This window comes from Rana temporaria, chromosome 8 (genome assembly GCF_905171775.1).
Source record: "Rana temporaria chromosome 8, aRanTem1.1, whole genome shotgun sequence".
NCBI classification, from domain to species: domain Eukaryota; kingdom Metazoa; phylum Chordata; class Amphibia; order Anura; family Ranidae; genus Rana; species Rana temporaria.
This window is the reverse complement of record NC_053496.1, coordinates 99,692,174-99,713,804: the sequence shown is the minus strand read 5'-3', so window position 1 is coordinate 99,713,804 and position 21,631 is coordinate 99,692,174. Positions and strand designations below refer to the sequence as shown.

Here is a 21,631-nt window from a genome sequence, read left to right as displayed (position 1 = left end):
TCCCTCCGCATGTCACAGCAATCCCAACCCCCCCCCCTGCATGTCACAGCAATCCCAACCCCCCCGCATGTCACAGCAATCCCCCCGCATGTCACAGCAATCCCAACTCTCCCCGCATGTCACAGCAATCCCAACCCCCCCCCCGCATGTCACAGCAATCCCCCCCGCATGTCACAGCAATTAATCCCCCCCGCACAGCACAGCACTACACCCCCCCTACCTTATTCACACACGACGCAAAGCCTGACGGGATCGGACAAAGCGCGGGACTTTTCAAGTGAAAGGCAGATGATTGATTGCTGGGACCGCCCCACTGCCTAGTAACCAATTACCCGGTTCTTAACTCGAAAAGTCCCGCCCTCTGTTTGGACCTGTCAAGCTTCGTGTCTTGTGTGACTAATGTAGCAGAGGGAAGGGGAAAGTGCAGCAATCTTTTTAAAAGGGACAGTCCGTGCCGTGGGCCGGGCAAATTGCCTTGGCGGGCCGTATGCGGCCCACGGGCCGTAGTTTGAGGACCCCTGTTCCAGTCAATCTGTGAGAACCACTAGATAATAATTTGCAACTCCTTGATTGCCTGACTGGTTCCTAATGCTAAAACAGCTGTACAAATTGTCGGAACATTTAGAAGAATTTTCTTCAATTTTTTTTCCAAATAAACATCCTAATACTCTCCAGATATCTGACAAAGATTCACCTTGAGATGCTCCCTTGGAAAGTCTTTTCCTTCATTTAATCCTTCCAAATTTCCAATGAATTCTGAACACGACATCCTTTTGCCAATGTTCTGAAAAATAAAACAGTATTGGGGTACTGAACACAATAATTTGTAGGATGAATTGGAGCTTTGTGACTTGGGAGCATTACTGAGCATGGGAAGAGAAAATGTTGTAGAACAGCCGTTAACCTGCTACCTGCCTATTTATAAAAACCATGCTGTCACAGAGTAGCTGTATACATTATCAGCTTATCAGCTTGTTTGTAACTCAGCCAACAAATGCAACTCACTTGCTTTAATGTAAACAGGGTGTTATGAAGCAAAGTTTTTGCTTCTTATTTTATTGCAGCAGCTAGAAAAACGACACTACTCTCAAGAAAATAAAAACAGCTATTGTTCGCACATAATCCAAATATGCATTTTTTTTTTCACTGCTCATGTTTATGTTTACATTGAACTTACTTTTTAAACTATATTTGAAGTCCAAAGCCAGCTGAAAAATTTGTGGCTGTGACAAAAACGAATCACGCCCCTGCAAACCCTAGCATACAGGGTCCTCAATATACAAACTACCATAAACTACAATGGTTTTTTCCTCAAGTCTCTATATTGGTTAGAAGGGCTTTTATTTCCTTGTTTGCTTTGAAGTAAATTTCTGTGTTCACCAGGGAAAAATTTCACTAGAGTGTAAAATGCATTCAAATATAGAAAATTGAAAAATATAACAATATAATGTACAATGACAATCAAATCACATGGGTTTCCTATGCTTTGTGGCTGCCTCTTCATAAAAATAGCAATGGTAAAGGGCCTCATTTTAATTTGGAACTGTAAATCATAATGGTGGCATGAATACATTTAACCAAGCATACATGTTTGAACTATTTGTTAAATCAAATAGAATCATCTCTAGGATTGCAAAATTAGAAAGTGTCTTGGATATAACGATTGCTTATTTATAACAGTGATTTAGGCCTCTTGCACACTGCAACTTGAAAAAAGCTCAGTACATTGTTTTGTTTTTTACTGATCTATAATTCAATCCCTTGTTTACAATGTGCCTGTACACACAGTCATGTAAATAAGTGCAGTGGTTTTGATCAGTAGAAAAAATGCAGTGAGTTTACGGTCAGTATTTGGAGTGAATGCGCACAAATACGCCTAACTTAAACACCTGAAAATACGTCCAAAAATGTTGATGTCAAACATCAGTACCGTGTACAAGAGGCCTTTATGTATTTTTTTATATTTTCCTCAGCACTTTACCTCAGCAGAAATATGACAGTTTCATTACATAAAATATATCTTTATATTGATAATATCATGTGAACTTACATGTCCATGCAGATCTGTGTTTAACAACATTAGTGCACATGTCAAGGTATGAACTCCATCTGAAATGTAAATAGAGAGATGAGAAACCAGAGAGCCAAAATACAAGAATATACCGATTTCATAATCCATTTATAACCAATAAACTAAAAATAAATTACTGTATCTTATATACTATTGAAGTAAGCAGAATATAATTACAAATAGTATCTAAACCCAAAAATGTAATGTATTCATTCACCACATCTAAGGCTCCATGCACACTGAAGCTAAAAAAAAAAGCTATAAAAAAAATGCCAGTAGCTTTGCAGGGAGCCTTTCAAAGTTTTTGCAATAGCTTTAATCAGCGGTTTACAGTGTAGTTCTTTATTTTTATTTCAATGGATAAAAAAATGCTAAAAAACGCTGGCGCCAGTGTTTTTGAGCGTTTGCTGCATTTTTTCCTGCTGAAAAACGGCACTTTGAACGCAAATTTCGGGCGTTCAGAAAAAAGCCAACAAACTCCAAAGCTCATTAACACAAAAAAAAAACGCCCAGGTGTGCATGGGCACATAGGCTAACATAGAGTTCAGTTTATGGGCTTTAAAAAAAAAAAAAGCCAAAACGCCAATAAACTACAGTTTATCAGCTTCAGTGTGCATGGAGCCTTAGTATTGGTAAGTGTAACGGTCACAACCGTTAACGATATTCCCATTCCATCAACCATGACAGCTTATCTGACACTCCAACCATTCAACAGACACAATCCATACCAATTCCCCAGAAAGACGAGACAATCCGGCTTTAAACTTCTCCACAACAGTATCTCGGACCTGCCTGGTGTGTTCCTTGTTCTTCAGTAATGATCCACCTCCGTGTGTCCGTACAGCTCAGCAGGGATCCTCCGTAAAATCCCTGCTGAGCCATCGGCTGACAGGGCGGTCCCCGCACAGTGTACAGGGACCGCCCTGTCTTTCCTCCGCTATCCCCTATGGGGGGATCAGATGAACACGGACCGTATGTCCATGTTCACCCGATCCGATCCGCCAGACGGAAGAAAAATAGTATTTTCTTCCGTCCGAAAAATTGGAGCTTTGCGGAGGCGGGTGATTACGGGTGTCAGCGGATGGTCATCCGCTGATACCCGCAATCACATAGGGACCAATGTATGTCCTGTTTTCATCCGCAACAGATGGATGAAAATGCGGACATACGGTCCGCACATGTTAAAGGGGCTGAATAATTTTGCACGGCCAATTTTTCAGTTTTTTATTTGTTAAAAAAGTTTGAAATATCCAATAAATTTATGGGGCGTGGCCAGGCAGCGGATGTAGCCGGACGCGATTGAAGTGAGCTCCGCCGTGCATCCTAGCTATCATCCTGAGGAAGAAACCACACACCGGTCAAAAGCACATCATCGTGCCCCTCGTTATCCCGTGAGCACGGGCATACCTTTCTCGGCGTTCCGGTCCCGCGATGTCGCTCAGCAAGAAGCAGCTTGTGAATAGACCGGCGGGGCACATGTTTCAAAATGGCGCATATGCAGGCCGCACAGCCAAGGAGAAGCAACGTGAGGCGGCGGAAAAACTATTCTCCAAGTCCCTGCCAAAGGATCCGGTGGCCTCATCCAGTACACCGGAGGGCTCTCCGGGTGGTGGATCCGAAGCGGATGACACCGTACCGCTAGAAGACCCGGTGCAAGCGGGACTCGTGTGGGCCGCAGTGAGTACTCCTAACCCTGAGTCTACTAGGCCCCAATCCCCGGTGAGCCCTACAACAGAGGGGGAACCTACTCTGCAAGACATATTTGCAGCAGTGACCTCATGCAATTTGTCCATAACTGCCCTCACCACAGAAGTTAAGGGAATGAAGTCTGAGATCTCTTTTCTCAGACAGGACGCCCAAAAGATGAGGGAAAGAACCTCCGCATTGGAAGAGAGGGTGAGCACCATTGAGGATGACCTGGGGCCCATGCAGAGGGATCTCTCCTATAATAACCACCTGATTGACCAGCATTCTTCTAGATTGGAAGAATTAGAGAACAGGATGAGGAGAAGTAATATTAGGGCCATAGGCCTCCCGGAAAAAATGGAGGGGAAGAACCCCGTCGAATTTATTGAGAAATGGCTGGTTACTGCATTTGGGAGAGAAGTTTTCTCCCCTATGTTCTCGGTCGAACGTGCCCACAGAGTGCCATCCAGACCCCTGCCACCCGGTGCACCACCGAGACCTTTTTTGTTTAAACTCCTACACTACCGGGACAGAGACGCTATCCTGCATAATGCGAGAATTAATCCATCAGCCCTAAAAGTAGACAACACGAAAATCTCCCTATTCCCAGACTTCTCAGCTGAACTGCAAAAGAAAAGGGGCAAATTCCTGGATGTTAAGCGCCGCCTGAGAAACTTGGAACTTAAATATGCTATGTTGTACCCCGCCAGGCTGCGAGTGGAAGTATTTGGCTCTGTACAGTTTTTCGATTCCCCTTCTGCTGCCACACAATGGCTAGATCGAGAGGAACAATCGATCCGGGAGTCGAGGGGCAGACGTCCCGCAGACTGAGTGAAGGAATTGCCCAGTCATCCGGGGTTTCAGGCTGTATCTTCCGCATTGTCAACCGCTAGGCGGTTATTGTTCACTTTGGTTGCTACGGGCTAATAGTTGGCTGTTGAGAAGCTTTTTAAAGACACTATGGTGCGCTTCCACTGTTGCCCCCAGAAGGGCTATGTTGAGCCCTGTTCAGTATTACAACCTGTGGTTATTCAGGCCATGTTGGCCATGCTACAAATATTTTCAATGATAAGGAATCCCACCATGAACTGTCACCTGAACTTTACCAGAAACTACCAATATACACCTGTGTTATTATTGGCTTACAACCATGTCTCTCGAGTGCCACCATGCCTGCTCCGAAACTTTTTCTGCTCCAAGTCCCCTTTGTCGACGTGCCTCCCGATCCTATTTTTGGGAGATAGACCCAATCAAGGCTTTTACCTATATCCGTTTGTCTCACACATGCTGCTGCAGTGTTGCCCTACCTATATGCTATTTGTCGCATTGTATCTAAGACCTGACTTTACTATACCCCGTACTGCTGGTTTGATAGCTACGTTTGATGACAGTGATATTTACTTAGGTCTGATACAAGGATATTCTCCTGTCACTAATATGAACTTAATGCAATGTCTAATATGACTAGATGTCTATCTTGGAATGTAAGAGGTCTAAATGGCTCTGTTAAACGGCTGGAGGTGCTGCGCACTATCAAGAGACTGGGTGCTGAGGTGGTGTGCCTACAGGAGACTCACTTCCCCTCGGGCTCCACTCCGAGGTTAGCGGCCGGGCAGTTTTGCCACCAATACCACTCCACTCATACGGCCTACTCGAGGGGAGTGAGTGTCCTGATCCGCCGAAGCACCCAATACTCAAATATGACTACTAAAATAGACCCTGAGGGTAGATATGTCTTCATATATTGTTCTTTGTATGGGATTAAATGTGTGTTGGCTGGAGTGTATATTCCTCCACCGTTCTCATCTACTGTATTGAAATTACTAGCTGATTTCATGTCTTGTCTTCCTGGTATCCCAGTGCTGGTCCTCGGGGACTTTAACAACCTGATGGAATATGAGAAAGACAAACTGAAGCATAATATAGGGACAGGGGGACATGAGAGGAGGGGCCCCACACCCTTTTCTAGACTGATGGGGGAGTTGGGTTTGACTGATGTCTGGAGGATCCGTAACCCAGATGCCAAAGTGTATTCCTGCAGGTCAGCTTCAGTGGGGGGACTGTCTAGAATAGATATGGGCTTTGGCAATGCCCTCTTGCTCCCCATGGTGAAAGACTCTGAATATCACCCGAGACACACCTCAGACCACTCTCCATTCACGGTTGATCTAGGCCTGGGGGAACAGAGGGGTAGGAGCCTATGGAAACTCAATCCGTTTTGGTTGTCCCTTATTCCGGAGCAGGATCCAATGCCACAACTCTTAATGGATTTTTTTAAGGATAATTTAGGAACGGCTGACATCCAAGTTGTGTGGGATGCGGCTAAAGCCTATATGCGCGGTCAATTTATTAGAATCATCAACCATATCAAAACCGACACTAAGGAGTGGGAGACACGAGTGTTAGACGAAGCGAGCCGTTCTGAGGCAGATTATGTGGCAGATCCCTCTAACGATAACGCAAAGCGGAAATGGTTAGCCTCACAGACCATGCTTAAGGATCTCTCTTTTCAAAAAGCTGAAAACAAGAGGTTCTTTCTGCAACAGAAGCATTTTGAGGAGGGGGAAAACACAGGCCATATGCTGGCGATTCTAGCTAGGTCACAGCAGCCCCACTCCTACATTGCGGCGGTTGCTGATGCGGGGGGAGTGCTGTGTCATTCCATGCAATCCATTTTAGGATGCTTTAAGGAATTTTTCCAAAATGTTTACTCGTCTAAGGTTAATCCCACTACGGAACAAATACACTCATTCTTGGATAAATATCGGCTACCGACATTTTCTACGTCTGAGGTTACCATGCTTAATGCACCCCTTACCGGAGAGGAACTCCTGGAGGCACTGGCGCAGGCACACAATGGCCGTGCACCAGGAGCTGATGGCCTTCCCTCTGAGGTTTATTGCAGGTATTCAGAACAGATCATCCCCATCCTTCTGAAAATATACAACACGGCCTTTGAAACTGGAGTGCTGCCCCCATCTATGAATGAGGCCCTGATCATAGTTCTGTTGAAGCCTGGGAAGGATCCGCTCTCCCCAGACTCATAGACCCATCTCCCTCCTGACATTCGATGTTAAAACTTCTAGCCACTAGACTGTCCAAGTGCATTCACAAAGTGGTGCATAGGGATCAGTCGGGCTTCATTCCCACGAGATCCACGGCACAAAATCTACGTAGGCTGTTCCTAAATATTCAGGTCCCAGTAGACAATCCAGGCAATAGGGCTATATTCTCTCTCGATGCAGCCAAAGCATTCGATAGCATCGAATGGCCATACCTTTGGGAGACACTGCAGCGGTTTGGGGTTGGACCCTCTTTTCTGAAATGGGTGCAATTGTTGTATAGCTCTCCAACAGCAAGGATGAGAGTCAACGGGGAGGTATCCGAGTCGTTTAGACTCTTTAGGGGCACACGGCAGGGGTGCCCACTGTCACCCCTGCTGTTTGCCCTAGCACTAGAGCCCCTAGCGATTCACATGAGAGCTTCATCAGGCATTACAGGCTTTGTTAGGGGAACAGGGTGGGATGTTATCTCTTTATTTGCAGACGACACGTTATTATATTTAGGTGACACACAGGAGTCTTTGAGTAATGTGATGTCTTTGATCGCAGACTTTGGGGATCTGTCAGGCTTCAGCATCAATTGGAACAAATCGGTACTTATGCCACTGGATCCCATGACAAACAGTCTCCCAGACTGCGCCAGGGATGTAGTGGTGGCAAATGAATTTAAATATCTGGGTATTCAAATCACTCCCGACCCTACCCAATACTTGTCCAAGAATCTGACGCCACTGTTACTTAAATTCAGACAGAAGTGTGCGTCCTGGAAAAAACTCCCTCTATCGGTCACAGGCAGAGAAAATCTTGTTAAAATGGTGTGGGCCCCCCAACTCCTATACATTTTTCATAAATCCCCCGACCTGGATACCACATAGATGGTTTTCTTAGATTGACGCTCAGTTTAGGGATCTGATATGGGGTGGTAAAACAGCGCGCATAAAACTTAGTACACTACAACTTGCCAAGGACCAGGGTGGTCTAGCTGTCCCTCATGCCCGTTATTACTTTATTGCTTCACAAATTCAACATTTGGGAAATTGGGGGGAGATAGACAACGGGGATCCGGTGCGTGCGCCGCTGATTCCGCAGGGGTCAACGCTCCCTGCGGTGTCCCACCTGGAGGCAGGGTTCACGCATCTAGTCCAGACATTACCCACGGTGAGGCTACTTAATACGCTCTGGAAATATGTCCGGTCCAGTCTTGGTGTCAGGGGGGTATGCCCTTTCACCCCTATTTGGAAAAATTCTTACTTCAGAGAGCTCCTTAAACTTGAAGGCTTCAGGCTGTGGGACACGGCAGGGATCCAATACATTACACAACTGTTTGATGGTCCGATCCTCAAGTCTTTTACAAATCTACAGGAGGAGTTTGGGTTGGGCAGAGCACAATTCTATAAGTACCTCCAACTACGGCATGCAGCCCAGAAAGAAGCCAGACTTTCCCCTATAAGTATAGTGAGGCACCCCCTCCATAGTGATGTGCTTTTTAATAAGGATAAAAAGGGCATGATTTCACAAGTCTATTCTAGGCTGCTGGGTGTCACCCACGACGCGTCCGAATTGCCATGTAGGAAGGGGTGGGTAACTGATCTAGGCCCCATTGATGTACCTCCTCCATAGAGTGTACAGAACCCCCGCCCGACTCTATAAATGGGGAATACGAGACTCCCCAATCTGTCCCAAATGTAAGGTGCAGGAGGGAGATTTACTACACATGTTATGGAAATGTCCGAAATTATTCCGATACTGGAATTATGTCATTACCACTATATCTCAGGCATATGGCTTTTCGTTGTCTCATGACCCAGTGATCTGCCTACTAGGTGCCCTCGAGGTACCATCACTTTCTCCTAATGGTCATACAGCCGTACTGAGGCTGCTGTATGTGGCACGAAAGGCCATTGCTAGATTATGGATCACCCCCAGAGTACCATCAGAGGGACAATGGGTAAAGATGGTAAATAGCCTGCTAATAAGAGAAAAGATCACTTACCAACATAGAAAATCCCTTAAGAAGTTTTACTCGCTGTGGCAACCCTGGCTAGATGTACCGGGATTGGGCCCCACCCAACTGATCATGGAGAGACTACTGCAAGGGTAAGGGGACTATTGAAGGCTTGGTAGGGGTAGGCTGGTGCCAAGACAGGCATTGAGATATCCAAATATGTTTCGTGTGACAGGTTGTGGTATGGTAGGGATCACTAGAGGTGGTCTTTCACGAGGTTACAGGTTAATGGCAAATAAAACAGTACTGTTGCGTGCCTATGCCGTGAGGCACGATGAGATGTATGTGGAGGAACTTAGGTATATCGGAATAGTTGGGGTGACGGGATAGAGTTTGGAATCCAGTGCATAGATGCGCTGGCCTTCACTACATACGGTTGGTGGCCTCAAGGGTGCTAGTTCCATGTAAGCGCAATAATGTACTGACTAATGTTATTGTATATCCTTAAATGTTTTATCTGGATGGGCTTTCGCCCAGTTGTGAACATATGTAAGTTATTTTTTGTATGCATCCTACAGTGCTGTTTGATTATTTTTCTTTGCTTCAATAAACCTTTTCTTGATTAAAAAATATCCAATAAATTTCATTCCACTTCATGATTGTGTCCCACTAGTTGTTGATTCTTCAAAAAAAATTACAGTTTTATATCTTTATGTTTGAAGACTGAAATGTGGCAAAAGTTTGCAAAGTTCAAGGGGGCCGAATACTTTCGCAAGGCACTGTATATTGTTGAGACCCGACAATTCATTATAGCCACGATCAGTTTTTCCAATTTAATTTTGCTGTGGTATTGTTATGAACACGGAAAAACTGTGCCACTTTACAGGCATACTATAGACACCCTCCAGGCACCATATTTAAGGAATATAACATTTATATTGTTTCACTTTAAGCATTATTAAAATCACTGCTCCTGAAAAAAAAATGCAGTTTTTAGAACTTTTTTTTACATTAATACATGCCCCCCGGGGCAGGATCCAGGTCCAGGCCCAAACACTTTTTATGGCAATAACTTGCATATAAGCCTTTAACCACTTCAAAACCGTACCCCGTCATATGACGTCCAAAAAGGGGATCTCTTATCCCGGGTGGACGTCATATGACATCCTGTACTTTGTGCGGGGATATCTGAATGATGGCTGCACCTAGAGGCATCATTCAGATATAATTTTCTTCCGGCAGCGATCCTGCGCACCGTAAGAATGATCATAGCGGCGGTTCCGACGCTTGATCGTTCTTATAGGCGACGGGAAGGGGACATCCCCCCCTCCCGCCGCCATCCGGTGCTTCTCTGGGCTCTCCCGTGCCATCGGGGGCCCGGAGAGATAATCGCTGTCCGCCGGATGTGACGCATAGAGATGACTGGTGACCAGATGGTCACCAGTCATCTCTATGACCGTCGGAGGCCCGGGCGCGATGTGATGACGTCATGCCCGGGTACCCGTAAGTAAACAAACCGCAATTGCGGCTAGTAAGAATGAGATATGTGATTTTTTTTATGTGAAATCTCATTCTTTCCAACCTGGAGGAGAGATGTGGGGTCTTTATGACCCCGCATATCTCCTTAAAGAGGACCTGTCACACACTATTCCTATTACAAGGGATGTTTGCATTCCTTGTAATAGGAATAAAAAAAATTAAAACGCCCCTGTCCCCGGTAGCTCATGCTCAGAAGCAAACGCACACGTAAGTCCCGCCCACGTAAGTAAACGTTGTTCAAACCACACATGTGAGGTGTCGCCGCGTGCGGTAAAGCATGTGCAACAATTATAGCACTAGACCTCCTCTGTAACTCTAAACTGGTAACCTGTAAAAATGTTAAAGCATCGCCTATGGATATTTTTAAGTAACGAAATTTCATGAGTGTGTGCAATTTTAAAGCGTAACATGTTAGGTATCTATTTACTCAGCGTAACATCATCTTTCATATTTTACAAAAAAATTGGGCTAACTTTACTGTTTTGTTATTTTTTTAATTCATGAAACCATTTTTTTTTACAAAAAAAAGGTGTTTGAAAAATTATTGCGCAAATACCATGTAAGATAAAAAGTTGCAATGACCGCCATTTTATTCCCTAGGGTGTCTGCTAAAAAAAATATATAATGTTTGGGGGTTCTGAGTAATTTTCTAGCAAAAGAATGATTATTTGTACATGTAGGAGAGAAGTGCCAGAATAGGTCCGGTATAGAGGTGGGTTTTAAAGCCCTGTATTGAAGTAGTAAAAATAAGCATAATGTTCGTTGTTGGCCGAACGCCCGAACAACCAAAGTTCGACCCAAACTTATGCTCAGGCTGAAAGCGTTCACCCATCCCTAATGATCATATCATCAATGTATCTACCGAAGAAGACAATGTTGGCAGAGAAGAGATTCTGTCGCCATATTTGGTTACTTTCAAATCAAATGTGGCCTGTCTGGGTTTAATGAATGGGTTTTGGGCGAGAAAGGATTCTAAGGCCCCTTTCACACTGGGGTGTTTTTGGAGCATTTTTCGAACGTTATTCAAGTGAAGCCTCATCTGCAATCCCAATGTGAAAGCCCAAGTGCTTTCAGAGCCCTTTAACACTGCCAGCGCCCAAACCCCCCCCCCCCCCAAAGAAAGTTTGTGAATCAGGTGACAATTCCACCAGATTCATTACTACCTTTGATTTTCAGCACAAGAAAATTTAAATAATTTTTACCAAATATTGGAACATACTGTAACAGTTCCCCCACCTTCAACCTATTCTTCCTGATTACCCCAGAGTTACTTCTCGCAGGACCCCAAACCTTAAGAATAAAATTGCCCCCAGCAAGCTAAAATCTTCTGCTGTTGAACCCATTTTACCAGTACGGATCCATTTTATTGGTATGTACCAGTGCCATAATGCCCTTTGTAAGATGTGCAAATTTGTTCAGTATGGCAAAAAAAAGTAAGAAATGTTTTTGTCCCAAATAGAAAACTTATCAGTTAGAGAATTTCTACAATTTCTCTTCTGATTTTGTTGTCTATGGGTTGTTCTGTCCCTGTGGACTGACCTATGTTGGCTGTACCATCCACACCCTTGGACGGCGCTTCAGCGAACATAGAAGACTCATAGAAGAGGGTAATGACAAACCGTGTCCCATGCCATTTTGCAGAATAACACAATCTACTGCTGGTCTTCAGGTGTGGGTTATTGAACAGGTGCCCAGATCCCTCTCTGCAGCTGAACGATATCGTAGATTATGCACCAGATAAACCTTCTGAATTTGTAATCTTGATGCCCTTTCACCAGGAGGTTTGAACAAAAGAAAATACATTTCCACTGTTTCCTAGTACTTTAGCTTTTTTACTGTATGAAAAGGTTATTTATATATATTTTTTAAACATCAATTCCTTGTAATGACCAACAATTCTTTTTCTTACGGTATTACAGGGGTGGCGAGTATCCTCTAGTCTAGCAACTCACACCTTCCCCTGTACATTTCTATTGGTAGTATATTATTTTGCCCCATTTGCACAGACATTATGGATGTTTTCTCATAACATTACAATGTATGGTTTCTATACTTTATATCCCTATTGAGAAACAAAATCATTGCCATTATGGTGTCTGTTTATGAAGCAGTGAAAAATATTCACTGCTTCATTCTCTGGCATTCACAGAGGAGATCTCGCTCCTCTCTTTGTCAGTTTATGAAGCGGTGTAGATCGCTTCACCTTTGGAGGAGTGAAGTGATCTGCCAACACTTCCAACAGTGGAGAACGGCCACTGGAATCTCATGAGATATAATGAGATTACAGTACCAGACATTCACAGAAAAACCAAGATGTCAGTTTATTAAGCAGTGATAAATTATCACTGCTCAGTACACTTCCTGAAGACGGCCGGTCTGATAGGCCGAAATGCATAGAGGTTGAGTGACATGTTCGTGACACACTTCCACCTAGGCGTCCAAACCAGGAAATCAAGCCCTCACCACGACAGCGGCTTCATGTATGATCGGGCAGTTTTCATGGATGACTTCTTTACCTGCTGATCACTCTGGGTGCCAGGATATCAGGCACTCTTACATGTGAGTTGAATACCTTCTTTTAATCTTTTGTAATAACGTTTTTTAAACTGTGCAGTAAGTTTTTTTCCATTATATCTATCTACATGAGGATTTTTTACCATATGCAACCACCAGTCCAGAGGATACCTACAGGGGTCGTCCCACAAACGCATCTGACCTAACTAGCGATAGTTGGTCAAATCCCAAGGGTGAGTGCACATCTACTAGGGGTGCACCCTATTTAAGCACATAAGGAGCACGGAATTTTTCATCCATATTTCAAGTCACAGCACTGTGTATGAGACCTTCAATACTGGTCCAACAGCACAAGCACTTTTTCACTGGGGACTTTTCCCAGCGATTGTTTTTTTAGTGTGTTTTAAAAAAAAATGTTTTTATATATATACAGTACAGACCAAAAGTTTGGACACACCTTCTCATTCAAAGATTTTTCTTTATTTTCGTGACTATGAAAATTGTAGATTCACACTGAAGGCATCAAAACTAAGAATTAACACATGTGGAATTATACATAACAAAAAAGTGTGAAACAACTGAAAATATATTTCATATTCTAGGTTCTTCAAAGTAGCCACCTTTTGCAGCAGACACATTTCTAGAACTGTTAAGAGAAGACTGTGTGAACTTTTGGTCTGTACTGTATATATATATATATATATATTTATTTATTTAATTCAGTGTTTCAATATTAACTTTGTTGTATGTAGCATTTAGCACGGTTTATTCTTTATTATTATATATTTGGCATTGCTGCAATAATTTTCAATGCAGATTGTTTTCTCATAACATTCCAGTGTATGGTTTCTATCCTTTATATTCCTATTGAGAAACAAAATCATTGTCATTATGGTGTCCGTTTTGGAAGCAGTGAAATATATTGTGTAGATCGCTTCACCTTTGGAGGAGTGAAGTGATCTGCCAACACTCTCCAACAGTGGACAACGGCCCCTGATACTGGAATCTCATGAGACCCAACGAGATTACAGTACCAGAAATTCACAGAAACACAGAGATGTCAGTTTATTAAGCAGTGATAAATTATCACTGCTCAGTACACAGACAGACAGTGTGGTTAATGTTAATAAAATAACGAGTCCCCCTTCATAATATATATATATATGTATACATGAACACACATTATATATACACATGTATATATACACACAAATAAATATGACAGGGGGACTAGGTTACAGTCTTGGGGGGTCTGAACAAGGTCGAAAGAAGTTCCTCCTTCCTCAGATCCCCCCAGATTTCCTCTTCACTCCCTGATTTTCCACCTCTGAGCTGGTGAATCGGGGAGGGTGAATTCTGACACAGATCGCCAGTGAAACGCTGACATCGCAGCTTCATAAACTGTCTGTTTCTGTGTCAGTCAATGAGGATATTCACTGTGCGGATATCATCGGCGGGAGAACATGTTCAAACACTTCTCCCCCGATAATCTCTGTTTCATAAACTGTTTATGGACTGTGATCAGTTGCAATCCTTGGGATCACCGTTGTTCACAGTTTCATAAACGGACACCTATATGCAGCCCTCAAAATTTGCGCTCGCATTTGGATGAGGAGGGCGGTTATGGACAGTGCCCCCCCCCCCCCGCCACGCTGCGAGCCTCGCAGCGTGGGCCATTTCAATACGAACAGTCAGATGCCTAGGACTGCCCCTCTCCACCTCCCTCCTTCTGCCCCAACACAGGCACACAGAGTTCACTTCCATAGAAGTGAAAGAGCCGCCCGGGACCGCCGTCTCCACCTCCCTCCTGCCAGACATCCCCGCCCCACACAGGCACACAGAGTGCACTTCCATGGAAGTGAAAGAGATGCCCGAGACCGCCCCTCTCCGCCTTCCACCTGCTGCAATCTAAGGAGTGGGACGATAAATGTCTTTGCAAGGCAATCCTAAGTGGGCAGGCACAAACCCTCTCGGTCCACCCTCAGTGTGCACCCTCGTGGCTGCAGGAGAATGATACATATGACAGTCTGCTGGAGGCATTGGTACAATGGAGGATTAAACAAGATGTGCGCTGGGAGGAAGTGGGGAGGGTGGGATGAGAGCATAGATGTGTTGGATTGGGGGGGGGGTAATTGGAGGCATAGATATGTTGTCTGAATCATACCTAGGCCTCAATGGTCACAGGTTACGCTGAATTGATGGGCACTGGTCACGCTACATCGGTGGGCACAATTCACATTACATTGGTGGGCACAGGTCACGCTGCATTGATGTGCACAGATCTACTGCATTGATGGGCACTGGTCAGGCTTCATTGATGAGCACAGGTTACGCTTCATTGATGGGCACGGGCTACGCTGAATTAATGTGCACTGGTCAGGCTGCATTCATGGGCACTGGTCATGCTGCAGTCATGGGCAATGGTCACACTGCATTCATGGGCACTGGTCACGCTGCATTCATGGGCGCTGGCTAGGCTGCATTCATGGGCACTGGTTATGCTGCATTGATGGGCACTAGTCAGGCTTCATTGATGGGCACTGGCTATGCTGAATTAATGCGCACTGGTCAGGCTGCATTCATGGGCACTGGTCACGCTGCATTGATGGGCACTGGTTATGCTGCATTGATGGGCACTGGTCAGGCTGCATTAATGGGCACTGGTCAGGCTGCATTGATGGGCACTGGTTAAGCTTCATTGATGAGCACTGGTTACGCTTTATTGATGGGCACAGATTACACTTCATTGATGGTCACAGGTCACGCTGCATTGGTGGGCACTGGTTATGTTGTATTGATGGGCAAAGGCCCGCTGCATTGTTGGGCACTGGTTACGCTGCATTGGGCAGTGGTCACGCTGCATTAATGGGCACTGGTCAGGCTGCAATGATGGGCACTGGCCAGGCTGCATTGATGGGCACTGGTCAGGATGCATTGATGGGCACTGGTCAGGCTAAATTGATGGACACAGGTCAGGCTTCATTGATGGGCACAGGTCAGGCTTCATTGATGGGCACTGGTGAGGCTGAACTGAGACAGCACTGATAAATTTGTTAATATTTATTTTTGTAACTTAATTCTGCATAAAACATTTAAGTGTCATTTCATGAGATAATTTATGAGGGCGTATTTAGGGGCGGGATTAGGGTGGGGCATGGTAGGAGTTAGGTGGGGCAGCTGGTGGGGAGTAACCCTTATTGCCTGGCTAGTAGCTCAGGAGTTGAAATTTTGAGCCCTGCCTATAAGTTTACTTTCCGTCTGGCCCCTCCCCCTCATGTACTATGAAGTATTGCCCCATATCCCAGTAGTACTGCTTGAAAAAGGAGCACAGCTGCGATAGAATACCTCAGCGCACATGCTCAGAAACGCATTGCATCTTGGTGACGTCATTGCCCTACGTCGTTCTGCTCTCTACACACCAAGCATCGTTTTGGGATCATTCATTGCACGGCTGTCTCTACCATCAGTGCAGACCAGCGAGGACCCTATGCTTTGCAGCACCATGAGCGGAGTCCACCGTCCTAACCTCCCGAGATATCTTCTTACACAGATGTGCCTGTTATACTCCATTCCTATGCGAGTTGCCATTTGGATATTTTTAATAAATTGCTTTTACTCCTACACTTAGGAGTTTACTTTCAGCTCTGCTGGATATTGTAACAAGTGAAATATTTGCGCTGTAAAGTGTTATACAAATTAATGTGTGTGTGCATATAACCACATACATATACAAGTACAAAAAATGGGTGGGGAAAGTCCAAAAAAGGGGGAGTGACACTAATATACCAGTAAACAATATTGTTGAATAGTCATTAATCGAGGGCACAGTGCTGAAGAGGTCCAGGTACAACAAAATCCAACCATGTAGGGGTGCAGTTCATCAATACTTTATCCAATCAATAACGTTGTGAAGTGAAAAATGTTGAAAAACACAACAATAAAAATAAAATATAAAAATAGAAATAAAAATAAATATAAAAATAAAAATAAAAATAGGAATAAGGGTCAAAGTATTTCAGAAGAAGGAGGCCTTGTATCCAAAAAGGGTGAAAGATAGAGAGTGAGCCGTAACCAAGATCTCATATATGCACCTCTAGTGATCCCAGCAGCTCACCTCTAATCTGGCAAGCTGGATTAAATCAGCCTGATCCTGATGGGTGTGGTCCGTTGTTGAATATCACATACGGGTCTCCATAGAGTGTATTACATGAAAAAGTAAAAGGAGTAGAAACCAAATGGTGTGATAACGTCACAGAGAGGGATAGCAATGTCTTCTGATTTAAACCAGTGGAGATGCACTCACATGTGGGTGAAAAAACTGGGGCTCTTATCCACGAACGCCGAGCTCGTCAGTCCCTCCTTCCTCTCCCTTATTGATTCTCCAGGGTTAGGAGTCCCGTGTCGGCTCTTGTTATGTATGAGGATCTCAGTGGTGTATGTGGGGTAAGAGAGAAGGACAAGCCTGATCGTGTGATATCATCAACAATAAACAAAAAACCCCCCAGGAATGCCCAGGTAGTAATGCACTCACATGAACAATATAACATAAAAGACCTTCCTCCACGAGTGCGGACTCACAATAAATCTGTGCCTCCAACACTTCCCCTCTATCTGTGGCTCAGTCCGGACACTCAGATGTGGCAGTCATACATGGGGGGAAGTGGAATAAACAACCACAGCGTAGCCCAGTCAGACGCGAAAAGTTTATTTTAAAAGCACTTAAAAACTCACATTTAAAATCGAAATTGCTGCATCAATCCGACGAGTGGCGAACTCGTATATCCAGTGGTCGGATGCTGGAGTGTGTCAAGCCCTCCAATCCCAACGCGTATCGTCAACATGTGACTTCATAAATGTGAGTTTTTAAGTGCTTTTAAAATAAACTTTTCACGTCTGACTGGGCTACGCTGTGGTTGTTTATTCCACTTCCCCCCATGTATGACTGCCACATCTGAGTGTCCGGACTGAGCCACAGATAGAGGGGAAGTGTTGGAGGCACAGATTTATTGTGAGTCCGCACTCGTGGAGGAAGGTCTTTTATGTTATATTGTTCATGTGAGTGCATTACTACCTGGGCATTCCTGGGGGGTTTTTTGTTTATTGTTGATGATATCACACGATCAGGCTTGTCCTTCTCTCTTACCCCACATACACCACCGAGATCCTCATACATAACAAGAGCCGACTCGTGAACCATTGGGGACACGGGACTCCTAACCCTGGAGAATCAATAAGGGAGAGGAAGGAGGGACTGACGAGCTCGGCGTTCGTGGATAAGAGCCCCAGTTTTTTCACCCACATGTGAGTGCATCTCCACTGGTTTAAATCAGAAGACATTGCTATCCCTCTCTGTGACGTTATCACACCATTTGGTTTCTACTCCTTTTACTTTTTCATGTAATACACTCTATGGAGACCCGTATGTGATATTCAACAACGGACCACACCCATCAGGATCAGGCTGATTTAATCCAGCTTGCCAGATTAGAGGTGAGCTGCTGGGATCACTAGAGGTGCATATATGAGATCTTGGTTACGGCTCACTCTCTATCTTTCACCCTTTTTGGATACAAGGCCTCCTTCTTCTGAAATACTTTGACCCTTATTCCTATTTTTATTTTTATTTTTATATTTATTTTTATTTCTATTTTTATATTTTATTTTTATTGTTGTGTTTTTCAACATTTTTCACTTCACAACGTTATTGATTGGATAAAGTATTGATGAACTGCACCCCTACATGGTTGGATTTTGTTGTACCTGGACCTCTTCAGCACTGTGCCCTCGATTAATGACTATTCAACAATATTGTTTACTGGTATATTAGTGTCACTCCCCCTTTTTTGGACTTTCCCCACCCATTTTTTGTACTTGTATATGTATGTGGTTATATGCACACACACATTAATTTGTATAACACTTTACAGCGCAAATATTTCACTTGTTACAATTATCACTTTTTGTCTATCGAGGTAGACCTCCTTTTTATTTGCAGCAGTATCCCCACTTTTCACTTGTCCCCTCACTCTAGACAGCGCAGGAGTTCACTTCACTTATATCTGCTGGATATTGGCTTCTATTTCTACATTGGTGGCAGCCCTCAGTGCATGGACTTCAACTTATCGCCATGATATATGAAATTTTAATGAACTTCCTACATACCTCTTTGGGTATTAGAGAAATAATATTGTTTGCGCCTGTTCCCTTATGTTGTCAATGAAAATTATCCTGGCAGAGTTTTTATGCACGCCTCTTTGCTCCAAATATTGCCTTTTTTTTTACTGGCTACACGTTTAGTTAGTGCCTAACTCTTGCCTGATACAAAACTTTGGTTGACTACCGAGTTGCCTTGAAATCATGGAATATTATATCTGAAGACTTGATATGTGCCATGTATGTTTTTATTTAATCTTATAAAAACATGCATTTCTCTCTTCTCTTGGATGAATGGACCATCGTCTTCTGTTCCTAAGAAGCATAGTTTTGCAGTGTCGCAGTATATAATCTGTTGCAGTATGATAGTCAGTAACAGATTACACACTGTATCTCTCAGTTCCTAAAAAAAAAAAAAACTCTTTCAAACATGAAATCCTCCTTGCTCGAATGTACCTCAGGGAAAGGCGTTAGAAATAAGCCATGAGTCACCAACTTGTGGGATGAACCGGAGAGTAAAGGAGCTGACAGTGAAGTAATCTCTTTGGCAAAACGAGTAGGAAGGCAGAAGCAGTATGTGCTGACATCCAGAAGTGGTAATGGGACCAAGCTGTATACACTGGTAGACTGTCTACATGCGAGTGCTCTTAAAGGGGTTGTAAAGGTAAATTTTTTTCCTTAATAGCTTCCTTTACCCTAGTGCAGTCCTTCACTTACCTCATCCTTCGATTTTGCTTTTAAATGTCCTTATTTCTTCTGAGAAATCCTCACTTCCTGTTCTTCTGTCTGTAACTCCACACAGTAATGCAAGGCTTTCTCCCTGGTGTGGAGTGTCGTGCTCGCCCCCTCCCTTGGACTACAGGAGAGTCAGGACGCTCTCTATGTTGCAGATAGAGAAAGGAGCTGTGTGTTAGTGGGCGTCCTGACTCTCCTGTAGTCCAAGGGAGGGGGCGAGCACGACACTCCACACCAGGGAGAAAGCCTTGCAATACTGTGTGGAGTTACAGACAGTGAGGATTTGTCAGAAGAAATAAGGACATTTAAAAAGAAAAATCGAAGGATGAGGTAAGTGAAGGAGACCTGCACTAAGGTAAAGGAAGCTATTTAGGGGGAAAAAAATGTACCTTTACTACCCCTTTAAGTCACTTTTTGTGTGACTGTATTGCTATCCTGTAATATTGTATTTTTTATTCTTTAACCACTTAAGGACCGCCTCCTGCACATATACGTCGGCAGAATGGCGTGGCTGGGCACATGTACGTACAGGTACGTCCTGTACTAGTACCCAGCCGTGGGTCGCGGGCACGCTCCCGCGACCCGGTCCGAAGCTCCGTGACCGGGACCAGGGGACCAGCTGGAGAGACCCATGATCGGTCCCTGGAGCTGAAGAACGGGGAGAGCCGTGTGTAAACACGGCTTCCCCATTCTTCACTGTGGCGGCTGCATCGATCGTGTCATCCCTTTTATAGGGGGACACAATCGATGACGTCACACCTACAGCCACACCCCCCTACAGTTGTAAACACACTTCAGGGAACACATAACCCCATCAGCGCCCCCTTGTGGTTAACTCACAAACTGCAACTGTCATTTTCACAATAAACAATGCATTTTAAATGCATTTTTTGCTGTGAAAATGACAATGGTCCCAAAAATTGTCCTAAGTGTCCGCCATAATGTCGCAGTCACGAAAAAAAATCACTGATTTTTGCGCCTGTTCCCTTATGTTGTCAATGAAAATTATCCTGGCAGAGTTTTTATGCACGCCTCTTTGCTCCAAATATTGCCTTTTTTTTTACTGGCTACACGTTAGTAGTAAAAAAAAAAAAATCAATAAAAATGCAATAAAACTATCCCCTATTTTGTAAACACTATAAATTTTGCGCAAACCAACCGATAAACGTTTATTGCGATTTTTTTTTACCAAAAATAGGTAGAAGAATACGTATTGGTCTAAAGTGAGTAAAAAAAATTTTTTTTTTTTATATTTTTGGGGGATATTTATTATAGCAAAAAGTAAAAAATATTGCATTTTTTTCAAAATTGTCGCTCTATTTTTGTTCATAGCGCAAAAAATAAAAACCGCAGAGGTGATCAAATACCACCAAAAGAAAGCTCTATTTGTGGGGGAAAAGGACGCCAATTTTGTTTGGGAGCCACGTTGCACAACCGCGCGATTGTCAGTTAAAGCGACGCAGTGCCGAATCGCAAAAAGGGGCAAGGTCCTTTAGCTGCATTTTGGTCCGGGTCTTAAGTGGTTAAGAAAGGCTGAGGATAACAAACATAGGCATGTTTCATTTCCTGTAATATTCTTAGCAATTTCCCCAGCATTTGAAAATTCTGAATACTTGCAACCTCTACCAAAGTTAGAAATTCAACACTTCTAGGTGTCAAATGCCTCCACCCCTCAGTGCTTGCCATGGTTCCTTCATCCAACCCCTACGTAACTGTTGTCTCCTGTAGTGATGTAGCGCTTTAAGGAAAGAACCACAGAAAATAGCAGGGGTCGCCAACATTTTAAAACTTCCAGAAGACAGTGCTGCAGGGAGCTGCATTTCGGGAACACAAAGGTGTTCTGACTCACTGTCCTCAGGAGAGGCAGCTATATAAAATCTTGTATAGCATTGAAGCATAATTCAGATTATTACAATTTTAGAGTTG

The 21,631-nt window shown here is 43.9% G+C and overlaps 1 protein-coding gene across 1 annotated transcript in view; it reads right to left on the bottom strand.

The window, feature by feature from the left end:
* Nucleotides 1-21,631, bottom strand: part of PSD (pleckstrin and Sec7 domain containing) — a 371,343-nt gene that overhangs the window by 173,949 nt on the left and 175,763 nt on the right. Inside the window, exons 9-10 of the mRNA XM_040362362.1 lie at nucleotides 2,051-2,109; nucleotides 695-784 (exon numbers count right to left, since the gene is read on the bottom strand). Of these exons, the coding sequence (XP_040218296.1) occupies nucleotides 695-784; nucleotides 2,051-2,109 (149 nt within the window). The remainder of the gene's footprint in view (nucleotides 1-694; nucleotides 785-2,050; nucleotides 2,110-21,631) is intronic.